Source organism: Terrapene carolina, unplaced genomic scaffold (genome assembly GCF_002925995.2).
Source record: "Terrapene carolina triunguis isolate 2854851 unplaced genomic scaffold, T_m_triunguis-2.0 Scaffold131, whole genome shotgun sequence".
In the NCBI taxonomy this organism is placed as follows: domain Eukaryota; kingdom Metazoa; phylum Chordata; order Testudines; family Emydidae; genus Terrapene; species Terrapene triunguis.
The window spans coordinates 11,113,905-11,138,844 of NW_020664482.1; the positions used below are offsets into that span (position 1 = coordinate 11,113,905).

The 24,940-nt window shown below is 41.9% G+C and overlaps 1 protein-coding gene across 2 annotated transcripts in view; it reads right to left on the reverse strand.

Moving 5' to 3' along the window:
• Positions 1–3,553: 3,553 nt before the first annotated feature.
• The window catches only part of TBC1D8B (TBC1 domain family member 8B), a 60,927-nt gene continuing 39,540 nt past the window's right edge, over positions 3,554–24,940 (reverse strand). The window contains exons 10-21 of one of the 2 annotated variants that reach the window (XM_026652931.2): positions 23,200–23,414; positions 22,590–22,707; positions 21,643–21,928; positions 20,017–20,146; positions 16,862–16,960; positions 15,557–15,625; positions 15,094–15,334; positions 14,130–14,195; positions 12,573–12,656; positions 11,307–11,363; positions 10,153–10,250; positions 3,554–8,742 (exon numbers count right to left, since the gene is read on the reverse strand). In XM_026652931.2, coding sequence (XP_026508716.1) covers positions 8,329–8,742; positions 10,153–10,250; positions 11,307–11,363; positions 12,573–12,656; positions 14,130–14,195; positions 15,094–15,334; positions 15,557–15,625; positions 16,862–16,960; positions 20,017–20,146; positions 21,643–21,928; positions 22,590–22,707; positions 23,200–23,414 — 1,877 coding nt within the window. In that variant the 3' untranslated portion in view covers positions 3,554–8,328. Of the gene's footprint in view, positions 8,743–10,152; positions 10,254–11,306; positions 11,364–12,572; positions 12,657–14,129; positions 14,196–15,093; positions 15,335–15,556; positions 15,626–16,861; positions 16,961–20,016; positions 20,147–21,642; positions 21,929–22,589; positions 22,708–23,199; positions 23,415–24,940 lie in introns of both variants that reach the window. The other variant, XM_026652930.2, reaches the window with a different exon arrangement.

Here is a 24,940-nt window from a genome sequence, read left to right on the forward strand (position 1 = left end):
GGAATGTGTTTCAATGGGGCCAAGACATGGACAAAAAAGTGTTACAGGAAACTGGCCAGTTAGTTATTATACAGATGAATCACATTCAAAAAAGCACTAGATAAGTTCATGAAAGATAGATCCACCAACAGCTATTAGCCAGGATGGGCAGGGATGATGTCACTAGCCTCCGTTTGCCAGAAGCTGGGAATAGGCGACAGGGGATGGATCACTTGACGATTACCTGTTCTGCTCATTCCCTCTGGGGCACCTGGCACTGGCCACTGTCGGAAGACAGGTCTGGGCTAGATTAACCTTTGGTCCGACCCAGCATGGCCATTTTAACACTTGCTTGTGGTCTTTCACACGCTCTCGCTTGCTAAAATTAAGGTGGTGGCAGCACAGGTGAACCCCTGTGACTATAGCCTTGTAACTGAAACCATCACGATAAACGCCCTACCAGCCTCGGCTCTTTTGAGGCTTGTTTGTTTTTTTAGCCCGTGTAGACAGGCTTTTGTACCGAAACACATTGGGTGAGGGGGACGCTAGCATGTGCTGCAGCCAGTGTGAATGCAAGGTGTGCCTAAAGGCCTGGGCTAGGTTGCCTCAAGTAGCAGCCACACACCCGTATGCTGCTCCATCAGAGACAGCCCCACTGCCCGAGCAACCCTTCCAACAGCTGTTTGCCCTTTTTTACATCATTATTAGGTTGGCCCCCAAAGCCAATAGTTTAACTGGAAAACAAAGTAAGCTGGCAGGGAAGAAAGATGGGCGACGGGCTTATGCAAAAGCCAATGTTAAAAAAAACAAGGCCCAAAAATTCTCATCCTCACTCTTTGTGCGGCTGGGCTGCTGTCTCTGGTTTGGCCGTGTAAACCAGTCTCAACTCTGCTGCAGGCAGTGGGGGCTAGTGTGAATGAGTCCAGCAGCTGGCACTGGGCTCTTCACTAAGGCACTTTGTAGTGCAGAGCAAACCCATGTTTTCTAGAGCTCTCTGAGGCCGAATCAATGCAGTTGCCTTTTCATTGTTGCTTATGGAACACAGCGCTGGATAATTGTCCAGCTGAGACTTACATGGCTACTATGTGCAATATGGGCATCCTCTGCCAGCTCGTTGCAGTTGGGAACGGCCGGGAGCTGTGACAATATGGCCTTGAGGATGGCCGCTATATGTGGCTGGGGAGATTGGGGTGGGGAAAGAAAAGAGGCTAAATGGTGGCCCTAGAATGCAGAGTTTGGGACCCTTTTTTGGATTGGCCTTTCAAAAAACATGCACTTTATTAAGAGAAAAAAAAAACCCTACCCCTTCTTTCCACTGTCTATCACCCCTGTTAGTGCAATTTGGCTAAGAGAGTCTTGATGTATGTTGACAGGCCCTGGCTGACACTGGCCATGTCACTATGACTCATGTGAAGAGGCAGCTTTCATGAATGCGAATTCTTTCTTGCTGCCTTCAAAGCTCCTCCCCGTTTTCAGACAATCATGAGCGCACCACACTGTTGAGGTCCTTACTCAGGTTTTACTCAGTTTCTGTTCAGTCCTTACTCAGGCAATCTCCTGTCGACGCAACAGGGGCCCAACCTGTGTAAATACTGAATCCAGACCTCAGCCGTTGGCCCTGAGCTCTCTCAAATAAAGCGATCCTATTCAGGTTACCGTTGATTTGTTTACCTCGGTGTTAGCTATGGCCTGTGTTTTTGTGACCTGTTTGGAATTGCCTATTGTCAACTGGTTTCGGTAAGCACGTGGGCTTGTCCATTTACAATGGGATGCACATTCTACCAGCAGTAGAGACTGGGCTTATTCCTGTCCTTTGGAGTGTAGGAACACAACAGAGTGTGTCCAAAGATTGGCGCCGGCTCAGAGCGAGACACCCTAAGTCATAAACATTGTCCGGCTTTCCTGTACACACGTGTATAGACATTTGGCCACACAATTCCAGACCTCTGAAAACACAGGCAGCTTTAATTCAAATCTTGCACTTTTAGCATATTTGTACATTATAAGCTAAAGTCTGGTGGTTATAACCAGGCTGGTTTGACAAACACAGTGAAACGTTCTTGTACATATTGTACTATATCCCCTGTAAAAATTTAGACTTGAGTATGAATATTAGTTTATTTTATATGATGTCAAATATAGATAAATTTATAAATGTTAAAGTATTTTGTAATGGAAAAAAGGAAGTGTCTTATGAAGACAGTTAGATTTTATTGTTGTCTTGCATTACATGTCTCTGCGCAGCTCCATTGGATAGGAGCCGTCGCATCTCGACAAGCTTTAACAGAGTGTACATAGTATTTTGGAAGAAAATAAAAGTATACTTTTAAGACCTCTTACACGTGTGCTTTGCTTGGTACTTACAGCACAGTCCAACTGAAGTTTCTAAGTCTTGATCGGGGCCGTGGAATGTGGCTTACGAACACAGCAACTGGCTCATCATATAGAATTGGCCACACAAAAGCAACAGTGGTGGGTGTGCCTGTTGGGTGTAGAGCCCAGAAGCCGTGGGGAACCTCACGAATGGAGGATAGCAGAAAGACAGACCTTGCCTGGTTGGGAAAGAAGGGGGGAGCGACAAATCCCTTTGGGAGAAGGACGAGGATGGGGTAGTGGGGAAAAAGAGAGAGAAGTTAACAGGATTCCCAGCCCTCAACTTTAGAATTCTGAAGGTAAGGATCATACATTGGGATAAATCAATCCCGGGATTAGAAATCTGGTCTCCTCTTTGACTGCAATGTTCCTTGTTCTCCCAGCTTTCGCTTGTTTCTATCTCTACCTAGTGGCATTGACAGCGGGAGGCTGGTTTCTTGTGCCTCTGTTTAGTCATGTGTTTTGGTTATTGGTGTGGCAAAGACTCTGTAAAAATGGACTCTGCTTATAGTGTCTGAACTGGATCTGCTACCTATAACTGCTAAAATCCACATGGCACTGGGAGTGCTAGGGTGATCAGATGTTCCAATATTAGGGGCTTTGTCTTATATACGCACCTATACCCTCCACACCCTGGGGAGAAAAAAGGGTCCAGAATTTTCACACTTGCTCTCTAGTCATCCTAGGAAGTACATACCATCCGTGCACTGGTTCCTGTTTTCCTCAAGGTGCTGGGATAACATTTAAACCCCAAATGGTCTGGGACTTGACTACCCTCTCCTTGCATTCCATCAACTGAGTGGTTTTTAGCTCTCAGTTCCAAGGGACACATTCTCGGACGACTGAAGGCACAGCCTTCTCAATTAGGGTCCCACCTTTGGAAAGTTTCATTTCATTCACTAAGTTCCTGAACTTTGCAATCTTTGCACACCCACAATTCCCATTTCCTGCAAAAGGGTAAGGCTGCCTTTTGCAAAATCCAGTAGTTCACTGCAGCATTCCCTATTACTACTGTAAATTAGAGAGATTCTGCTTTTAGTAAGTACTAAGGATGGGATTGGCCTTTGTGATCCTGAAGGCACTTTTGAAAATCCCATGCTGGTTAAACATTACAGTAAACCTGGAGCTCATTGAAAAGGGAACACCATGTCTCCAAAGCAGATTTTTTTTTCTTAAGTGAAACAAGTTTATTGATATCTCATTACTTACAGTACTTTTACTGCATACAGTACATTGTATAAAAAGCCAACGTGCCGGCACATAAACATGTTTTGCATTCTTGGTGATATAACTGTAGCAAAAAGACAAAATATCTTTCTTCTCTGGAAATAAATTGGAATAATTCTGTTAAGAAACTCTTTTACTCAAATAACAATTACAATTAAATATAAGAATTTTGTATAGGTACAACTGGATGGCAGCTCTTTTATTAATGTAAATAAACATATCCATTTTTTAGTTGCCATGCTGGCAAACTACTAAAAAGATCAGTATGTTATGGCCAATCTACCAGTACTGAACAATTACTGTGTTGGATGGAGTGAACCTTAAGTGATTTTTAGTACCATATGACTGAGCTCACCCCTAACTTCCTAGAAAACATTAAAGTGCTTGTCTTTTTCAAACAATTGCAATATTGGGTCCTGCTCTTCCTTCAATCTGTAAACGTAACACCCATTGATTTTAGTGGGAGCGCCACAGTGAATTTGCCATTCCCAGCTGAAACTATTAAAAGGTCACCAATGTGTCTGGAACTGTGGTCAATCCTGCCACAGTTCTGACTGTGCTGCTGAGGTAGGTGAAAAAAAACCCCTAATGGGCCTTTTTAGTTCACTTGCTTCAGGGGCACACTACCTTTTTGTTAGCCATTCCCTTGGATTGGTAGTTTGGCTTTTCTTCACTCATTTTAGAAAGACATTTTATATGCCCAGTAAGAGTGCATGAGGGACGGAGGATTACTCAGATCATACTGATCGCTAAAAGATTGTCAGTTACTGAGAGCAGGTCAGGACGTAATGGGGTAACTATGTGATTGTATCGTCTTTAAAGTCATGCTGATGTTTTCACATACAATCCAGTTTAAGAAATGAAAATGAATTAAAAAACATTAATATTAGCAAACCCGATGCAGATAAACTTCCCCTAAAATCAATGCCAGTTTTATCTTGGATACAATATACATTCCCTCCGCCCCCCGCCAAAAAGAAAGCAGGGAACTTTTTTTCATGAAAATGTCTGGCCAGGTTGTTTTGTGTGTGTGGGGATTACGGGGCCCTCCCTAGGGCAAAAATCACCTCTCTAGCTGCCGGCCCTTATAAAAGTTACTGAAGGTTCCAACGGGAAGTTCCTTCTAGGCAGTGGTTGAGTAGGTTCTGCAATTGCCTGGATCTTTGCCAAAAACTCTGCTCAGTCCAATACTCATCTATATGTGGCAATTGAGCTTATTCAAGAGAAACCAGGGGGTGTGCAGTCTCCCACAGTATCCTAACCCAGGAGTGTGGGTTACTCTCTGCATCACCACAGGGAATTTTAAAGGGGTCAAAGCTCCCAAGTGCAGATATGCCTGCCTGCTAACTCTGCTAGAGCACTTGTAAGTAGAGTGGTTAGCCCAGCTATTATTCCGTTGTCACTTTAGAGTAGGGAACCCCACAGCAGAGAGTCAATGGGGAGGAGAAGGGTTTTGCCTCTAACTAAGTTTCTATATATTTTGTTAGCCAGGCCATCTCCACAATGAGTGGGGTAGGAAAGGGACACAAAAGAGACAGAGGGCCAGATTCTAAACTCACTCAGCACAGTGTGAAGCAAGATCCTCTCCCTTGACCTCCTGCAAACACTCACCCACGTGCTTCAAATCCTACACTTGAATACTTAGTACTAAATATTAAGGCTGTTCCAGATCAGGACTAAGAACTGGTGAGAGAGGGATCAGAAGCTGGTCCGCAGCCTCCAAGCACCTGGAGTTTCATGAGCTCTTCCCACTAGAGCAACTGCACAACTCCTTGCCACCTACAGAAAGATGATTTCCTCGAGGCGGCTTTGCCCTGCAAGGCTGACCCATCAATCACGACTATCTACAGCTCACATGGCACTGAAGGTCAAGGCAATTTTTTTCTGGACCAGAACACAGGTGTATAAAGGAATGACAAAAATAGACATTACATTTTCTTTGTTCAAAAATCTATAACAAACAAACAAACTAAAAAGAATCTCTTAGGATAATAAAAAATAAATGAATGATTGTACCCCTAACTTTTAGTTTTAAACAGATTTTACATGTATGCTGGTCATTCTGTGTATAAACATATGTGTGATAATTATACTATAGACGCAGGTACAGAATGGATATAGAATTGGTAATTGGCTTTCTGTATGGTCCTTTTGACTAATATTAATAGAAAGTGCATGACATTTGTAAAAGTGCCTATTTTTGCATAACTGCCATTTAATATCATGTCCACTACATTTTGCAGACTTCTTTAACACCTTCTTCCTGCATATAATTCAACCTGCATCTAACTCTTTTTAGAACTTGTTTCCCCACCCACCACAAAAATTCAATAAGCCTTTAACTTCTCTTGCTTGGCAAATACGCCATACTTGTTAACCCACAATGAAGTCTGAAATTAAAAACATGTGGCTTGATGCTGCTCAGCCTTTTTCACAAGTACTTGCATTGACTTCAATGGGGTTGCTTGCATACTGTTTACTCACGTGAGTAAAGGTTTGCCTGATCAATCAAGCCCTTGCCTAGAACATCAAAAGTTACCTGCTTTTTGTTTTTAAAACAGTGAAAATATGCAATGAAAACAATTAGTAAACATAGCTATACAGATCCATGCAGTAGTATCCATCTCTGCCTTAGAAATATACATGTGAAACGATATAGGCTTTTCACACTTCAATCCATAATATACAAATCAAAATTATATAACCTCAAGCTACGTTTAAGATTCTAAAGTAAGCTGCCTAATTTCACTTGCTGTATATATTATTATCTAATTTCTTTAATTATTCCTTCAGTTGAGATCAATTTACATTAATTCCTGAGATTAGGAAGAAATGGTTTTACACATTCATTGATTCTGACCAGGAACAAAACTGTTGCCAAGGAGGCCTGGTAACTTTCCTCCCTCTCACAGTGACAGAATTTCAGCATTGTTTTGCAATATACAGCCAAGTTCAGAAATCTTAGTTTTGTTTCTACTCCGTGTAAGCAACATAGAAAAAGCACCTACTATTGGTACCACCTCCTATCCTAATTCTTTACAAACAACACACACCTTATAAAAACAGTGCTGCTTTGCAGTGAAAGATTGTAATTCATGCCTTAGAAATATGCATTTTAAGCAGTTTACCACTTAACATTTGCAGCTTATCATTTTTGTAAAAATACAAGGTTTTCTCCCCCACCCCCCTTTCTTCCAGCCCACTTTAATGCACGCTATATAGCAGTCGAGTCAACAATTTCTCTCAGTAACATTAGCAGAGCTTCCCTCAAAGGATCTTTACAATAAGGAGATGGCTCCTTTGTTGATGAGGACTCAAAAAAGTTGCTTTTTTCCCTGCTGGCGTGTTAAAAAACCTGACTTTCAGACTCCGAAGGATTTTGTTGCTGCTATTTGTCCTGATGGATATACCCGATCACAGTGGTAATAATCCAAAAGGGAAGACCAATGGCAAAAGACTAACAGTTACACGCTTGAGCTTAGATTCAAAGGTAACAAAGCAGCATCTGCTGCAACAGGTCAGTCACCTGGCTTAGCAGTCCTAATTCAACTGATTAGGAGGTGGCTATTGAGGGCTACTATCGGGTTTTGAGAGAGCACTCAAACAAAATCATGTCTTTTCTCCAACATGCACCAGATGAGCGAGCTATCCCTCCCCTGCCTGCAAGTGGATACAGACAAAATTTAAGTGCTTTACATCACATCCTAATTCCTTATACCGAAAAAGGGAGTAGGCATTGTCTGCCTGTTTCCTTGCGACTCCAGCAAGTACACTGCAATACATTTGATTGGAAGTTGCACCTTTTGATGATCCGTCCCCAGCTTTCTCACCCTTGTGCAACAGAGGAGCCACAAGACTATCCGTTAACTCCCCCATTCTTGCATCTCAGGGATACAGAATGTTGGCGGGAAGGAGTAACCTACTCATCTGGGTTGATGCAGGAAACCATGGAGTCAGATGGGAAATTACTCAGATGGAAATCACACCCGAGCTGCAAAATCTGGGTCCCCAAAATTCCAGGGCTTACAGATCCAGTGTAGAAATGGCGCCATTTGGGAAATCAGGATTCTGGTCTGAATTTTGCATAGATTCAGGCCCAGCTCTGACACCAGCTATTCACTAGAAGCCAGTGGGGTCTGATAAAGAAAAGATTAACACTACAGTACAGAAACAAGTAAAAGAATGGAAACTTCCTTCTTTATCAACAATGCTCCTGTGACCATCAAGGCTACCAGTCCAAAAACTCTATTCCCCTTAGTACTGAGGCTTTTGCCCTGGGTTGGTGTGAGTTTACATGCAGATTTAGAAATGGTTACTTAGAAATTAAACCAGCCTGAAAGTAAAACACTTAGATGTCGAGTACTACTTATAACTAAAGATGGCAGAAAATCATCATATTCATCACAACAATGAACAGTAAATCAAGTATGTAACCAGTAATAGTAGTCATACAGAAAATTTTGCAATAGTGCCCTCTACGGGTCACATTTAGTATTTTTAGTAATATTGCATATTTTGTATAATATGGTAAAAATGCCGTTTACTTTTCTGTCCTTTTTGAACTATACTGAAATTTCTGAACAACACAAAGATGTGATTGTGCTTCAAAGTGTTTTTAATTACTTCAAAACATATTGTTATCTGGTAGTTAAAGCTAAATCCTCAAATCTCATTCTCAATATACACAATGCTCACTTTCCATAGCAATGGACTTTGTGTTACATAGGGTGCAAAGGTGAAAAACAACAACTATACTCTGGTTCTCGCTTTTAATTGTGAAGTTTTAGCATTTTCTACCTTGGCTTTTATGTCTAGAGGTTTCTCAAAAAATCTCACCAAAGCTGGTTCATTTAACAAGGATGCCAGGATCTGCTCAAAGGCAAAAGACCATTCATGGTCGTCTCTGCGAGGGCTTTGTACATTCCTGCGCTCAGTCTGTTGGGGTGCACTGTCTTTCTTCGGAGCGTTTTGGCTGTCCGTGCTGGATTCTGCTGCAGAAGCTGGGCTTTTGGCTGGTGAAGTGGGGCTTTGTAGTCTTCTCCCAACTTCTTCCATCTTCAGCAAGAGGCTGGTGACAGTCGCTATAGCCCAATATAACAACTCCTCTTCAGGGTCCCCGTGGAACAGGTTGTATAAAGTCTTTGAGAACTGGATGAACTGGAACTAGGGAGAGTTAAGGAGGAGACTATTCAGAGAACATCAACTCAAAGCCCTAGCAACAGGCTTTTCTTTCTAGCTAGTATTCTTTATTCCCACCATAATTTCTCATGGAAAAGCATCCTATAGAAGCACAATGACCATTTCCCCCTTTGAAATATGCCTAACCTTACCCAGAAGGGAGAATGGACCATTATTACATCCATCAAAGAGATCCATGCAGCTGTTTTGTAATGGCGCTAAAGTCATTCCTATAAATGGTTCCTAACGGGTAAGTGACTGCCCAGACACTCTTCCAGAATCAAACAAAGGGTCTTAGTCAGAAAAAGACTGATCTTCCCCCCCCCCCCCCCCTCCATCGATGCCTTAATACATAAGAACCAGGCTGAGTGTTATAAATAGGAACTAAGGTCATGTTCAGAGAACTCTTGCAAACACTTAGTCAAACAACATGAACTATCGGGGAAATGGAATGAAGATGGCAAGATTGGTCTTTCGTCTCAGACAAGGATTAAACACAGGGCTTCTGTTGCCCTGTGCCCCCTCCCGCCATTAAGTATAACCCCGCATGGCCTGCTCATCTTATGCTAACTGCAAAAGTAACCTGAACAAGAAAAACAGTCTGTATGAAACTCTCAGACAAGTGAGAAATACTCGTATAAACCTTTGGGAAATGCATGTGCACAACTCAGCTCACAGGATTGTCCTTAACTGAAGAGAAACTTTATGGAGGTTCCCCCACTTCTGGTGTGTTTGCTACTGCAATATTTAGAGTTCTGTATCAGGAACAACAGATGAACCCTGTCGTATAGCATTTACCATGTGGTTATAAACAAGAACTTCTCTCATGGTTAAAGTCTTGATTATGGACTGCAGCTGTTCTAAGAATCAATAGCGATGATTTACTATGATTGGTGCTTAGTACATTGCTTTTTCTGGGGCAGTGGTTTTACAGGAGACCCGAATGAACAGCTCCCTACCTGTAATGGACCCTTATGGTGGAATTTTCAGAAGTGCCCTTCAAGCAACTTGTGCTCCTGAGGGCTTCTCCTTATACAAAATTTGTACCGTTTAACTATAGTGGTTCAGAATGAGGTATGCATTCATGCTAGGGGCTGTACTGGAATAACTATTGGCAAAAAAATCATACACCTAATTGACACAGTTATGCTGGTACAGACACCACATGTCGACCAGGCCTAAGTCACTTAGACATAGTGCCCTTAATGAATACTAGAGGCAATGAAAACATTCAGCCAGGATTATAACAGTTTAGAAAGAGAGTCTAGTGGTTAAAGTATGGGACTCAAAGTGAAGTGACCCTATGAACACACTGCATTTTAGCTATTATGCTGATCTCAAGGAGAGATAAAGTGAAAAACTAGACTGACACAGGAGTCAGACAGACAGTTTTACCTGGTTCATTCTAGGCAAATCCTTAATATTTTCTTCTTTTTTAAGAAGTTCATCTTGCCATTGCTTCAGATAGGCCTGAATATCAATCTTCTCTTTACCTGCTTGAGAGAAAAGAATATTTCAGAACTAACAGATCTCTGACATATTCCAGGTGGGAACATCTTCTGCTAAGAAGTCACATGTGTCCTGGAACATTTGGCTTATATTTTCTTTTGGACATGATCATCATATATTAAAGGAAAGAAATATAACCAGTGCACAAGGTTTCCTATACAAAACTATGAAAACACACAGGCTGAGATTTAGGCCAAGGTTCAGGTGAGAAGCAGAGTCGGGACTAGGGTTCACGTTCAGATCTGACAGTGTCAGTGAGATATTCTCACAAGATTTTGGCACAAAACAATGGAAATCTTGTGAATTTCCACAATCTTAAAATGGTACAGATATCCTGACATCAATTTTCCTTGTGAGATTTTGACTATTTGGCAGCCAAGCTTGGGATCCAATTGCAAGGGCAGATTTTGATCTGAGAATTCAAATCCAACTTCTCTCCAAAGCCTTTATGGAGTTCAGGTTAGAAGTACCAGTTTTGGCCCCATAAGATGGACAGTATTTTTGCAAAGTGTCAAGATGATATGTTTCCCCATGAACTTAAACTATGTCTAGTCTGAAATTACTTGACCACACAATCTGTATCAATTCAGTAAAAAATGTTCTTGGTTTTTCTAAAACATGAATTAAATCATGGGAAGGGGAAGGGGAATCATATGATGTCTCAGCTGGTAATAGACACAGAAGTTTTTCCTCCAGGTTATCAGTTCAAATCTACACCAGATCAGACAGAAATGACAAAAAGTCAAAAGGTGAATGTTAGTGAGTTATGTGAAATGAGCTGGTACCCTCAGTCAAGTTCCTACTCAACAGTCTTAATCAGACCAAGGATGGAGTGGGCATAGAGATGAATATAACCCCTACCTGTGACCTGCCCTGAGTAAGCCCAACAATACAAAGAGATTAGACATTAATACTATCATGCAGGAGCAGCCATGCTGCCGAGATGCTCCATTTCCTCTCCACACATGTGCCCGGTTTCTCTCTCCCAAAAGCAACACTGGGCCACCGAGTGTCTGACTTCACTGATCGAGATTCTTTACCTTTTTCTGGGCTTCTCTTCAAAGCATCAGCTTCCTGACTATCCACAGGAGAGGAAACTATAATTGAAGAGGGAAAAAAAAGTATTTGGTGTTTCTTTCACAGATTGAGTTTATATTGTGTGTTTCCCTTTATCAAAATTCCCTTCTTCAACAAGGATATTTAAGACACTTGCTTGCTTGTATATTGAACTCAGTTGTGACAGAGAAGAAGCTATATGGATGCACCGAAGAGCAAGAGTTGCCAATCATACTGCAGAGCTAGCTAGAGACAGAAGGAGCCAGAGTCAGCTGCATAGTCTCAGATTCTCCCCATTACCTCTCTGCCCCCAGGTGTTCAAGACTGATGGAGGCTGGTGGAATGTTTACTGCAGATATTGTACTGCTGCTGTGGATCTAAACCTCTCACACACCGCTTATGAAGGAGAAAAGGGAAGTCAACTCCAAGGAAGAGAAATGATGGAGTTTCCTAAAGGAAATGTTCTGTATAGATCCCCAGCAATTTGGACTCGCCTCTTTTTGCATGGGACTTCAGAAATGGAGAAGTGAAACCTCAAGAAGATTATGGATTTAAATGTTAAACTCCCTGGGGCAGTGAGTCTTCCTTTGTTTCTGAGCATAGTGATAAGCATACAGTCAGCAGTTAAACAAAAAGAAAACCTAACGACGATTAGGCTTCTGGTGTGCTGAGACCACTGCCTATCACGCTGACCAGTATTTTCTCATTGTTCCTTGTGTTTTCCCATCTGTCTGTATCTACCCGCTGTCTCCTGTCTTAAGACTGTAAGCTCCTTGGGTCTTTTTGTTCTGTGTGTTTGTACAGCACCCACCTCCATATCCCATGACTGGGGCTCCTAGATGCTACCATAATACAAATAAACAAACACATGAAATAATAACTAAGCACTGCTTATTGTGGTATTCCACAGAATCTAGCCATTAACCAGCTTTTCAACCTGAGGCAACACACAGTGATACAGAAAAAACAACTCTGAGAAGAGAGTAGATGGATATTTGTGGAGAACTTCTGCACTGCCTTGTGGGATATAGATGATCTTCGAGGGTGGGGCTTTTGTAAAGGATTCGTGTCATCGGGGGTACATTTTACATAAGCATTCTTTGGGGGCATGAATTGTCTCTTCATAGGAATTAATACAGCACCTCTCACAATAGGCCCCAGTCCTGATTAGGGCAGCTGAGCTCTACTGCAGTAGAGCTAATAGAATATCACTAATTCTCTGTAATAAAACCAAGCATGCTGGGGCTTACCATGGAGTTGACTGAAATGAATCAGCTCTTCTTTTGAAAGATCATCACCTTTGGAAGGGCTTAGAGATTCCACTTCAGTAAAAGCTGCAGGAAAAATTAGTGCAATCAATCGAAAGCGGACATAGTGGTACCTGGGCCATCAACATACTGGAAAGGGCAACATAGTGACAGCCAAGAAACTTTCTTATGGTCTCTCAGTACTACATGAACTAAAGGAGGGGGTGGGGGAGGGAAAAATAAGGAAATAACAGTAAAGAGAAAAGAATATAGAACATTTAGCACACTCTCCAAGTGCTTGGAGATGAAATTCCTCAGTACAAACCCTACTGCTGGACAAAGTTGTACTCAAAACTAATGGAACCAAAATGCTCAGCAACCAGCCATTAATAAAGGTTTCTGAAAGAACTGGGAAACAAAACATTTTTTATTAATAATAAACCGCACTGATTTAGGCCCTGATACTGCAACAGAATCAGTGCAGGTGGATCCTCACCAGAGTCAGCAGGGCTCCATACAGGTGCAGGATCCACTCCTCTAGAGATCGGCAAATTTCAGTGGGGCCTGCCTGTGCAGACCCATTTGCAGGTTCAGGGCTTAGTACGTTTTGGCTGAGGATTTTAAAGTGCTTTAGAAACATAAGTGAGGAAAACTCACAATCCCCGTGAGGTTAAGGGAATTGCCCAAGATCTGGCAGAGCTGGTGAAAGAAACCCGATTACTTGACTCCCAGACTGGTGGTTAAGCTCCCAAAACATCCCGCCTTTCCTCAGAACATTTTCCACATTAAGGCCCACATTTAGGAAAGCACTTAAGCGTGTTCTTAACTTTAAATACATGCTTTAGCCCCACTGAAGTTAAGACAATTAAGCACGTGCTTAAGTACTTTGCTGAACAGAGGCCTTGGGGATTGGGTCTGCAACTCCGTGAAGTTAATGGAAAGACTCCCATCGATTTCTGTAGGCTTTGGATTAGGTCCTTAGTGAACAAATGTCTCTACAAAAAGGTGCATCTTTAGATGTATAGTGACCTCCCTTCCTAGACTTCACCTGGGCTTTATCATTTGGATTAAGTACAGTTTCAAGTCCTCCAGTCTTCCATCACCTCTGAAATCAAACCAGATTTTGCATTTTTCCATGTCATCTCTGTCCAGCCTTTCATGGCAAAATACTGACAAGTCAATACGAGCTGAGATGCAAATTTAGTAGCAAAATCAGTGGCTGAAAATAACGACATGAGGCTTCTGAAGAGCAGCTAGAGTATAACAGAAACTCAGTGACAAGCACTCTTTGGTAGCACAAACAACATATGGGTATGGTTGTCCCTGTGAATAAAGCAGAAGTGCTCTAGGAACGTACTGGGTCTTTCCTGGTCCAGTGGAATACACCACACTAGGTAAAGCAGGCCCTGGTACTACAGCTGTGGGTCTGCACTGTGCACTTTGTACTAGTGAAACAAGGAGGAACATGCAAGCCTGGAAAATTAAAGAATGAAAAAGAGTGATGGAAAGAGAGTAGTAGCCAAGAGAAAATGCCTCAAACAACACTGCTAAAAAACTTACCTGGAGGGATATGCAGCTTAAAAAGCAGCTTCAGTTTGTCAGTGAAACTCCCATTATACATGACATCTGTTAGAGGAGAAAGGCAAGACGTTCCATTCAATTAGTTCAAAGCTTGTGGGGGGAACCCTACTAGCATGAACACAGGAACAGCTGAGCATGACTGAAGTTGGACATGTGAGAGGAGGCTGAAGAAAAGTACTATCCCATGCAGCTGAACTTGGGTTTGTCTATACTGTGAAATGATGGATGTTTTACATGTTAACACATTTTAAACCGCCTCCTTAGTACCTAGACAAAGAGAGTTGTGTTTATTTAGCTAGAGAATCCTTCTCAGTAATGGTTAAAATGGCAGACAGAAATGTAGGCAGAGCTGAATGCACAGAACAATGTACTTGCCATATAAAGAAATCACATCACACAGTGCTGATGTTTTGTTGGTGTTTTTGTTAAACATTTACTCCTACACAATAGCATTCTAGAATATCAGATGCGCAAAAAAAAAAAAAGTTAATGCAACATTAAGGTTCATTTAATTCACAGCTAAATTAATAAAAAGTCAGTAAAAATTACATTAACTTGGCTGGGTTGCATGTGCTGTCTGTGTGATGATACATAGCGTGGAAAGTATTTTTCATCAGCCAGACAGGTTGTGCAATATGGCCAAGTTAACACTGTTTTCAGAACCTGAACTGCTGAACTTCCTAGCTTTCGGGAATTTCACACTTAAAGTTGCATTAATATAGACCAAGCATGGAAATTTTCAGCCCAATGTTTCAGAAAAATTACTAGCATGTGAAGTCAGAGGATAACAACAGAAACTGCTTTGCCCCCTTTATAGATAGAGGGCACAACCAGAGCATGCGCTAATCATTTTAAACTATTGTTAACCAGCCTAAGCAACCCCCACATCTGAAGTTATAAATATACTCTGTAAGCCAGGTGCATGTATTCGATAGTCTCATACCAAGTGCACAGGCAAATTCTTTGAAGTTTATAAGGCAATCGGAGTTTTCGTCCAGCAATCTGAATGTCCACAGTGCAAGAGAGTCCCTGTTTGCACAATGTGCCCATGGACTCAAGAGGTGATAGAGGACCCTGAACTGCTGGCAGTCGATCCGATACTGGTCCAGATATGGCAGACTGGGGTCATGGTGTCTCAGGACAGGGCTATTTGCACTCCAGTAACAGGACAGAAAATGCTCCTTCTACAAAGAAAAGGCAAAGCTTTAGACCAGGAGAAAGGAAAATTCTGCTTGGGGAAAAAAGATTTTGAATTTGTTTCCAGTGTTATTTGAGGATGACATTGTAAAGTGTATAAATTAAATCTTCCTTTTCATTGGGTTGGAACTGTGACGTTTCCTTATTAGAACTGACCCTAAATACAGACATTTTGCAAATGAGGGCATTAAAGAAAAACAGCATGTTACCTTGAATAATTCATAAAGCTCTTCCAGGTCACTAGGACTGAATTTTACATCCTGGGACACAACACGCAGCTAAAAGAAATGAAAATAAAAAAATTAAATGGTGACTTTCCCCCTCTTTGCTCTACAGTCTTATTCCAGTGCTCTCCAAGATTTTAGCTCACATTTAAGAGGTTGTTTGAATTTTCCTACAGATGTTTTGCAGCTTACAATTAGGGAAAGAGTACAGAATCTCGACTGGAAACAAGTCAAGGACCACATACTAAACCCAAAGAGGAGAGAATAAACTCAAATCACATTACATGTGGGTGTTGATCCTACACTATAGAAACCAGAAGCCAACGCTCATATACCAGATTATTTATACTAATGCAATATGTGGCTTCAGTCATAAGGGACAAATGGCACTTTCAGTTCATGCAAACAAAGAGTTTATTTTTCATTACAGAGAGTTAGGAATTCAAGGACACAACTCCTTAATGTCAAGGGCAGCTGCAAGACCAGCAACCGCATTCACAATATGTTAACCGTATCCAAGAAATACAACAGTTATGGTCTCAGTGCTCACAATAGGTTACTGCAGCATTTACGGTGCCCATTTACTGCAGAAAGAGGTATTAGTCTGGTTTTAATGCTAGTTACTAGGGGTCAGCCACTGAAGAAACAAGCAAGCAAAGGAAACCAACTGCAACCTTCACTCACAGTAGGGAGTTTAAATTTCCAGGGGCACGTGCAAGAGTTAAATATATAAGTACACATGTTAAAAAGTGATCCTTTTTATATTGCAATACAGTTATCTCCTCAGTGGTGTTTCATTGGTGGTTTATTGGTTATTAGTACTTTGCTCCATTTCTTCCTTGCAAAACAGGATGTACAAGTTATTAATTGGTTATTACTTTAGTGTTCAGTGTTTCATTGCGTCACTAATGGCTTTTTACACTACCTTATGTCTCTAAGGGAAGTGCACTAACAATTTAACAGCAGCACACAGAAATACATATCAGCCCGTTCTGATCAGTGCAGAGAGTCATGGAAATGTAGTGCAGAGTCCTTGGAAGCCTATGGTGTTACCAATAACTAGAGCAGCAGCTCAGAGATTCAAAACATCTTGGACCAAACCCCCATTTACTACAGACACCCATCAGAGAGGGATTTCAGCCTTCAAGGAGTTATTCACTCAGCTGTGAATATTCTAGGTCATCCTCATTCATTCGCTTGCATTTTCCAAAAGGGAGGAAGTCCATCTGAGGAAAGGCAACAAATGCTACTGCACATGGTCCACAGCTTCTGTCCTTTCAGGACACTTACCACATTCTGTTTTGTAGTAACTTCTAGGGTCTGGATCACATACAGCCTGTTCCTGCAGCGCATGCTCTCGACATCCTCGTATCGAATATCACCATATTTCTAGGGGGGAAAAAACCCAAACTCTGTGAAATTGAATTTCAGCTACTTCCAGCCATGGAGCTGCTCATATATGTGGATATTTTTGCTTTTCCGGCCACTAAAATAGCAGTGGGACCAGCCGTATTGACACAAAGCAAGCCTGTGCTCTGGAAACTCACTGATGAATAAAAGGTATATCTACACTACAACTAGCCACACGCGGGTGGCCAATGCCAGCTGACTTGGGCTTGCGAGGCTCGGGTTGTGGGATTGTTTCACTGCTGTGTAGACTTCCAGGCTTGGACTGGAGCCTGGGCTCTAGGACCCTGCAAGATGGGAGAATCCCAGCACTTGGGTCTCCAGCCCAGGCCCAGAAGTCTGCACAGCAGTGAAACAACACTGGCACAGGCCAGCTGCAGGTTTTGCTTTGCTGTGTAGACATACTCTAAGAGACGGAGGGCAGGACTGTCCTTTTCTGTACACACCAGCACAGGGGATTAAGGTGCCCCCTTACCCACCCTGCAAGGGGTGGGTCCTTGTGTGTGTGGGGAAGGGGAGGAAGAAGTCATCTCTGATGACTCCCCCTCCCACATAAGTGAGGAGGCAGGGATGGGTAATGAGCAGAGTCCTCCACATGCTGGCCAGCACGGTTGAACTGATGAAGGAAGACCAGTAGTAGATAACTTCCTTTCTGGAGCAAAGGGGGAATCAGGGAGGGAATTTCAACTCAGCCACAACGAGGTCCCTGTCTGCTCCTGTGTCAGGGCTGCTATTCAATGCCCTTCACTGGGGTAGATTGTAAATTTACAATCTAATCCTGAATAGATGCAATACATTAAGAACTACAGGCTCTTCCATGTACAAACTAAAAATTGCTCCTTTATGATTTAGCCTGAAAAGGAATAAACCTGGGAGTCCGAGTCATAAAAGGACACAAACAAAACATGGTTCTCGCACAGCATTTTTCATCTTCAGACATAGCCTCGCTCATCTTCACAACACCCAGGAGAGGCAATAACAACCGAGGCATATTTTCAAGCCCCTTACTCAGAGTTATCCTGCAGCCAGTTCTAATGACTAATTCCCTTTTGCAGCAACTTTCAAGGTTTCGAAATGTATGTTCGTTCCACTTTGGAACAAAACCACAACCTTCTGTGGAAACAATAGTGTGTTGAAATAGGCTCTTTCATCAGGAGTGTGGGAGGGGAGACCCTCACACTCTACAGCCTGGTGGTTAGGACATTGGACCAAGATGTGGGAAACTCCAGTTCAAAATACAAAACTCAGCTCTGAGTGAGGTAAAGCGGGGAGTGGAAACCTGGGTCTCCCAGTCTCCTACATCCCAGGCTAGTACCCTAACCACTAGACTATAGTGAGTCTCAGTCTCTCTCTCTGGTCCTTCTTGGTAACAATTTCATTGAAACACTTTCATGAAGCAGCATATTTTGATGAAATTTCATTTTGTCAAAAGCACTGCACCTAGCTCTACTGGTGATCCTTTACCCAGAGAGTATTCCCACTGACTTCTATGGCGCTGCACTCCATGAGCAAGTCAGGCAGTCAGGCCTGTAACAATTTGCACCTCTGGTGTGGTCCCTTCCAAGGATCTCGAAATGCTTTACAAACATTAATAAATGTTACCTCTGCTCACTTGAGAAAGTAGAAACTAGACCGATATCTCCATTTCTGAGGGAGGGAAAACTGAAGCACAGATACATTATGCGATTAGGTCAAGAGTCAGAATTAGAAGTAGAATCCCAGCTCCTAGTTCTGTGCTCAGACCACAAACCCATGCCTCTCTTCCTAACAGGAATCAAAAGACTCTGAATTGTATTCTAGTCTTCTCCACAAATTATACCACGAGCAGCTAGCTTCACGGCCAAGCTAGTGCATTTCTTCAGAAGTTGCTCTTCAGCACAAAACACTCCACCTTGTTCTCCAATGCCCTCATTAAAAATAATATGCTCTAGGCCAGGGGTTCTCAAACTGGGGGTCGGGACCCCTCAGGGGGTCACGAGGTGATTACATGGGGGATCGCAAGCTGTCAACCTCCACCCCAAACTCCGCTTTGCCTCCAGCATTTATAATGGTGTTAAATATATAAAAAAGTTTTTTTAATTTATAAGGGGGGATCACACTCAGAGGCTTGCTATGTGAAAGGGGTCACCAGTAAAAAAGTTTGAGAGCCACTGCTCTAGGCCTTTCACTGGCACAATAACCAGAACTGGAGTCGGAAAGGGTGTCTCATATCCATGGAAAGAAACAGGGAAAGAGAATGTGGATTACTCTTTTCTCTTGTATAGCCTTTCATCCTAGATGGGCTCAGCAGAAATTGAAACCAAAAAGTGCTTCAAAGCAGAGATTACAGCCTAGTTCCAAATCATCCCAAGGAAGGAAATCCCTCATACAAAATCTGTGCTAACAAGAAGAGAAAACAGAAGCGAAGTCAATTTCCTTACCAATCCAGAGAGCCACAGACCAGCAGAAGTTGAAGAAACCCAACCTCATACAGGGAGGGGGAAGAGGAAGTGGTAAAAACCTAAATAGCAGATCACGGTCAATTCTGATTTGGGTATTTCCTCCCCACCAATGTCTATTTCACTGCTGTTCCAAAATATGGAGCATAGTTAACTCCTTAAATTGGCAGCTGAGATCAGAATGTCAATTTCCACCACCTCTTGCAATCTGCAGAGGTCAGAGTCTTGCATTTGTGACTGAAGTTTCTGCCTCTGCCAATTTGCCATTTGACACTAATAATGGGTTAACTTGGGGGATGCTAGCCCAACTTACGGCTTTGCCTGCCATGTGCCTAGAGGACTCCACTCTCCAGGACTGCCAGCCCAGTACATTTCAGGTACAATAAAAAAGAAGTACCATAGCCTAGGAAATGAGATTGGACAAAGCTCAGGGGACAGTCCAGCACTCAGAGGGGATGGGCTAGTGATCTGAGTGGTCTGCTGTTTCTCCAGCTTCTATGATTCTGTAACTACTTCAGCTGATGCAAAACAATTTTTAAAAAGGGCAAACAAGAAAAGGCAAATACATGACAAAACAGAATACACAAAAAGAATGCACACTTCGTTTGACTCTCTGATCAGGTCGGTTATGTCCACTTTTGGATGGTAACTCTTTGTATCGTTCAGGTTTGAAGCCTGCTGCACAGCTTGAGGCAACGGACTGTCCTTGTTAGTGACGCTGTCGAAAAATCTGCACAAAAGTGACACAGACATAATAATGTTAGTGAGATCCAACTGTCAAAGCAAAGTGAAATCGACAACATCTCTGAGTCTAATAAGCTGGGGAAGAAAAGAGTGGATGGAGAGGAAGCACTAGAAAGAGAACATCTGTCTGGGGGCAAGCAAAGACTGGGTTATTTATGTGGGAAAGGAAGACTAAGATTGAATTGGGACCCTAGTCAGTCTTGTTTGACCCACAGGCCTCTGCTAAATTGGGTCCTGATTTGCACGCATTCATAATTTACACATATCCTCAATAAACACTCATGGACAAGGGTAACCATAATCTACAGAGAAACAACTCCACAGAGCAAGCATTTCCTATTTGCTGCTGAGAAGCAAATTACCGTGAGCCCCTTTAAAATGTATTGAACTGCTGCAGGCTGGATAAATTGTGAAAAAAAAAAAAAAAAACGTGTTACAGCTAGGCAAAATTTTAGAAGAAGCAGTTCAAAACAAGTTTACAATTTTTGTTGTTTATCTTTAAAATGACTGTTAAGTCAGCATAACAGCAGAGTTTGGTTCCAGTTGAACTGTGTATGGGTATTGAGGAAGAAGGGATTTCACATTGATCTTATGAGTTAAAAATCAAACTCCAACCGTTCTTTATACATAAGCTTCAATAAACATAAGCTGTAAAACTATGCTTCGGTTACTAGTTTAGTTTAGGTGTTAAGAATTTAAATGAGTATAGCTAGGTTCTGAAGTGACTGTTAGTCTATATGGTTTGTTATAACAATAATTACATTCTCCTTGCTAAAACATTCAATGGCTTCTAACACCATTTAAACATAAGTCTCAGTGTTCATATGGTACAGTGTGTGCACCATTTTACTACTCTGAGGCATACTGACAGAGAAGGATGTCAGCTAGGATATCTGAATTTAGGAAGGTGCTCCTGCCTACAGTGTGTCAGTTAAGAATGCATTTAAACATGCATATTTAGTGACAAAAATACAATACAGAGCAATATGAGAAGGGCAATTATCTTGCCTTGATTGTTTTCCAGGTAAAATTTTTTGCCCCGTTTGAAATATTAACTCTTAACTATGGAGGAGCCAGTAGGCATTGCTATAAGAACACAATTAAAGGGTCACATTGTTACTAACCTGATGTCTGAATTATCTGAGACATTTTAGTATTCTCTGGGTTGCCTGGTTGTTGTGGAAAGGCAGGTCAGTAGGGGGTTATAAATGCTCAAGTGTAGGTTTTGTATCCATTTTAAACAGTACAAAGTTCTTATGGTTTTAGAAGAAGAGGTAACAACTAAGGCTGAGATTTTCAGAGGAGCCTAATGGAGTTGAGCACACAAATCCCAGTGGATTTCAGTGTGAGCTGAAGACTTAACTCCCTTGGCTCCTTTGAAATTCCCAGCCTAATGATTTCTCAGCCATTTCTAAGAGGCAAATCTACCTGTAAGTACATATCTTTCCAAGTTGCATTTAGAAATGATGAATACACTGATACCTGTTTAGAACAGTCACTGCCTCTGCATCATCCTTACAGGTCAGCAGCTTGTCCATGTTGTAGTCCAGTACCGCCAGACCCAGCTGCAAGATTGCCTTTATCCCATCGTAGAAGAAACAGTCTACCACACTGACTGCACTTTCAATGGGCAGCACGCTGATAAAGAGGGTAAGAAACCAGGAGAGAGAGACGGACGAGAAGAACGTCATGTCTGTCATGTGGTCCGTCAGCTGAGACAGGTGATCCCTGATGAGTTCCTCAAACACTGCCTGATCCACCAAGGCCCCTGCAGGAGGACAATGAAACAGCCACCCAAATCTTAATATAGGAAATAAAGCAGCAGACATTTCCAGGAATCAGGCTCACACACAACCATATCTTCGTTATAAAACAGGTCAAGCTGCTGCCATGGTATGACATAAGGAATAACATGAGCAGGTCTGGGTGTGCGGCTATACCAAACATCTGCATGACCCGAGTATGTTAGGAGCCATCAAGACAATGTGTGGGTATCTAGCATAACTGCACACCAAGTAGTATGTTATTGCTTTTGATAGTACATAGTCAGCTCCGTTGCTCCTCCTATGTAGTCAATGTCCCTTTTTTGCAACAGGGGAGAGAAAACCTTAAAAACACACCCCCGAAACATTGGCCAGCAGAATCAGGGACAAGTATACAAATCCAGGAAAACGGTAATATGGTACAAGTTATAATATTTCCTGAATAGTTTCTCTACAGCAATAGCTCAGGAATAAAAAGCTACATTAATTCATGCACAAACAGGAATATTCCTGTTTATTTTCAACTCTTCTTTCTAAACTACAGCAGTGAACTAAATCCAGCATCTTTCCCCCCATCCAAACTTTAGCTAGTTCTTCACTTCCGTTTCAAGATGTGATTGTTACGTTTATTTTTAAAAAAACTGATAGAAGACAGAAACATATTACCAATGATTCGACGATTGAAATAATCAGGTAACATTCTTTCACACACAGCAACCAATAGCCAGAAAGCTTCTTCTTCTTTAGCGTAAAGTAGCAGCACGGATGTCAAAATATTCATTGCCTACAACATTCAATCAAGGCAAGAGGTGTTGGCAAGGAAAGACAGTAAGAGCATGCAGTGCATTTCAGGTTTGCTGCATGTTATAATTATATATATAAATTTTAAAGCAGTTTACATTGCATCATTTTACAGCTCAGTTGGGGTAAGCTGCAACTATATCCTGTACCAGACCTATGCTGCAACACAGTTAAAATGCCTGGTATAACATTTAAGCTATATAAGGTAGATTTATAATGTCAACCTAGCATAAATCCAAGATTTACAGCAGATAAAATAATGTCACAGGCACGGGCAGAACTTGGTGACAAACCCTATATAAAAGTCAATGTTGTATAATGTTTTGAAATTTATACCACAAGTAAACCACTGAAGCAAGAAACCCCAGGGATTTATGTGACGAGTTTATGAGGTGTGGCATCACAATACTGGTACCAAATACTAGTGTTACTGATGTTTAGAAGACCCATACACATGATCTCAAGAGTATTCTACCTGACAGTATCCAATCTTGGGATTCCTGTACGCATAGGCTGTAAGAACTCTCCTGAGTGCGGAAATACCAGTGTCGCTCTGAAAGGCTGGATGCTCAGGTAGGGAGCGACGCAAATCTCGTTCAATTTCATCAGTAGCCAAAGTGCATGTTCCTAGGGACTTTTCCACCAGTTCAGTGTAATAGCCGGGGTTTGTAGCCATGTCATTAATGGCACCTGCCAATGTGTTTTATTGCACAGCATTAGAAGACAGAAAGAGTGGAATATCTACATCATTTCTTTGCAATATGTCTAATAGCTTTTAGTACTTATTGAAGTTATATGGCTTATGATGGAGCTTTGGGGACCAAATCCCCAGGCCATTATTCCAATATGATATCAGAGTAACACTTTTGAAATCAATAGGGTTACACTGGAATTACAGGAGTAGCAAAGTAGAAAACTAGGCTCAAGGTAGATAAGGTGGTAGGTTATTTTCTATTATAAATCAGATTTTGACTCTGAGTTCTCTCTTGATTTCCACAAAAAAGCCCCCATTCCATCTGTCATTTTACAAATGTTTTCTGGTAGAGTCAATGTTTTTCTTCCCTGCAAAGTTGGTAGTGGACTGACCAAGCCATTTATGAGAGAAGTACTTTTTGAAAATGGGTCACATTTGGATCATTCTAAGATTTTCATTCCATCACATACCATAGGTGCTCAGATACAAAACTGATGAGTGAAGAATAAATGTACAGATACTTCAACAACAGTTAGCAACTACAAATCTCTTGCATTCAGAACTACTCAGCATGAGCTAAAACATGCTAGATAAATTACTTTTAAAATTGTTGTCATAAACTGAACCTCTAGAAGAGTTGCAAAATCACCTCTGATATTGGGGTAAATAGTCTTGTGTGGTCAAGGCACTGAATGCAAGGTCAGACAGATCTGTACTCAATTCCTGGCTCTGCCACAGACTTCTTATGCAACCTTGAGCAAGTCATTCGGGTGACTGTCTCATGCGCTGAAGTCAATGGGAGCTGCAGGAGCTCAGGGCCTCTAAAAATCAGTGACTTAATCGCTCTGTGCTTCAGTTCCCCATCTGTACAATACAGATTATAATACTTCCCTATTTCGTAAGTGTGTTGCTAGGATAAATTAATTAGTGTTTGTGAAGCATTCTAATACAGCTATTACACCACAGGGATGAAAGCCATAAAAGTACCTTTGTAACTTTCACGAGAGATTACGTGCATCTTTAGAAACACTGCAAGTGAAGCAGGTGATGTTTATAAGCTCTGTACTTTGGTTCAAGGGGCCTAGTCTAGAAAACAGTTGCAAAGATGGGGCAAATTCTCTGCTACAGAAACTATTAGTTTGTAAAGCTGCCATCCCTGACAAAAGATTTAAAACCGGTTTAGCAAATATGTTTTTCCTGCTATGTGAGGACACGGTCTTAAAGGGTACGTCTACACTGTATCTGGGAGCGAGTGTCCCAGCCCGGGTAGACAGACTCATGCTAGCAAGACTCAAGCTAGTGCACTAAAAATAGCAATGTGGACATTCCGGCTTGGGGCAGAAGCTCGGGCTCAAACCTACCCCACCCTATAGGCATCAGAACCCAAGCTCCAGACCAAGCCAGAACGTCCACACTGCTATTTTTAGTATGCTATCTCGAGCCATGCTAGAGAGAATCTGTCCACCCAGGATCCCAGTTGCAGTACACACATACACAGAGTGGCTTTTCCAACCTAACTGTC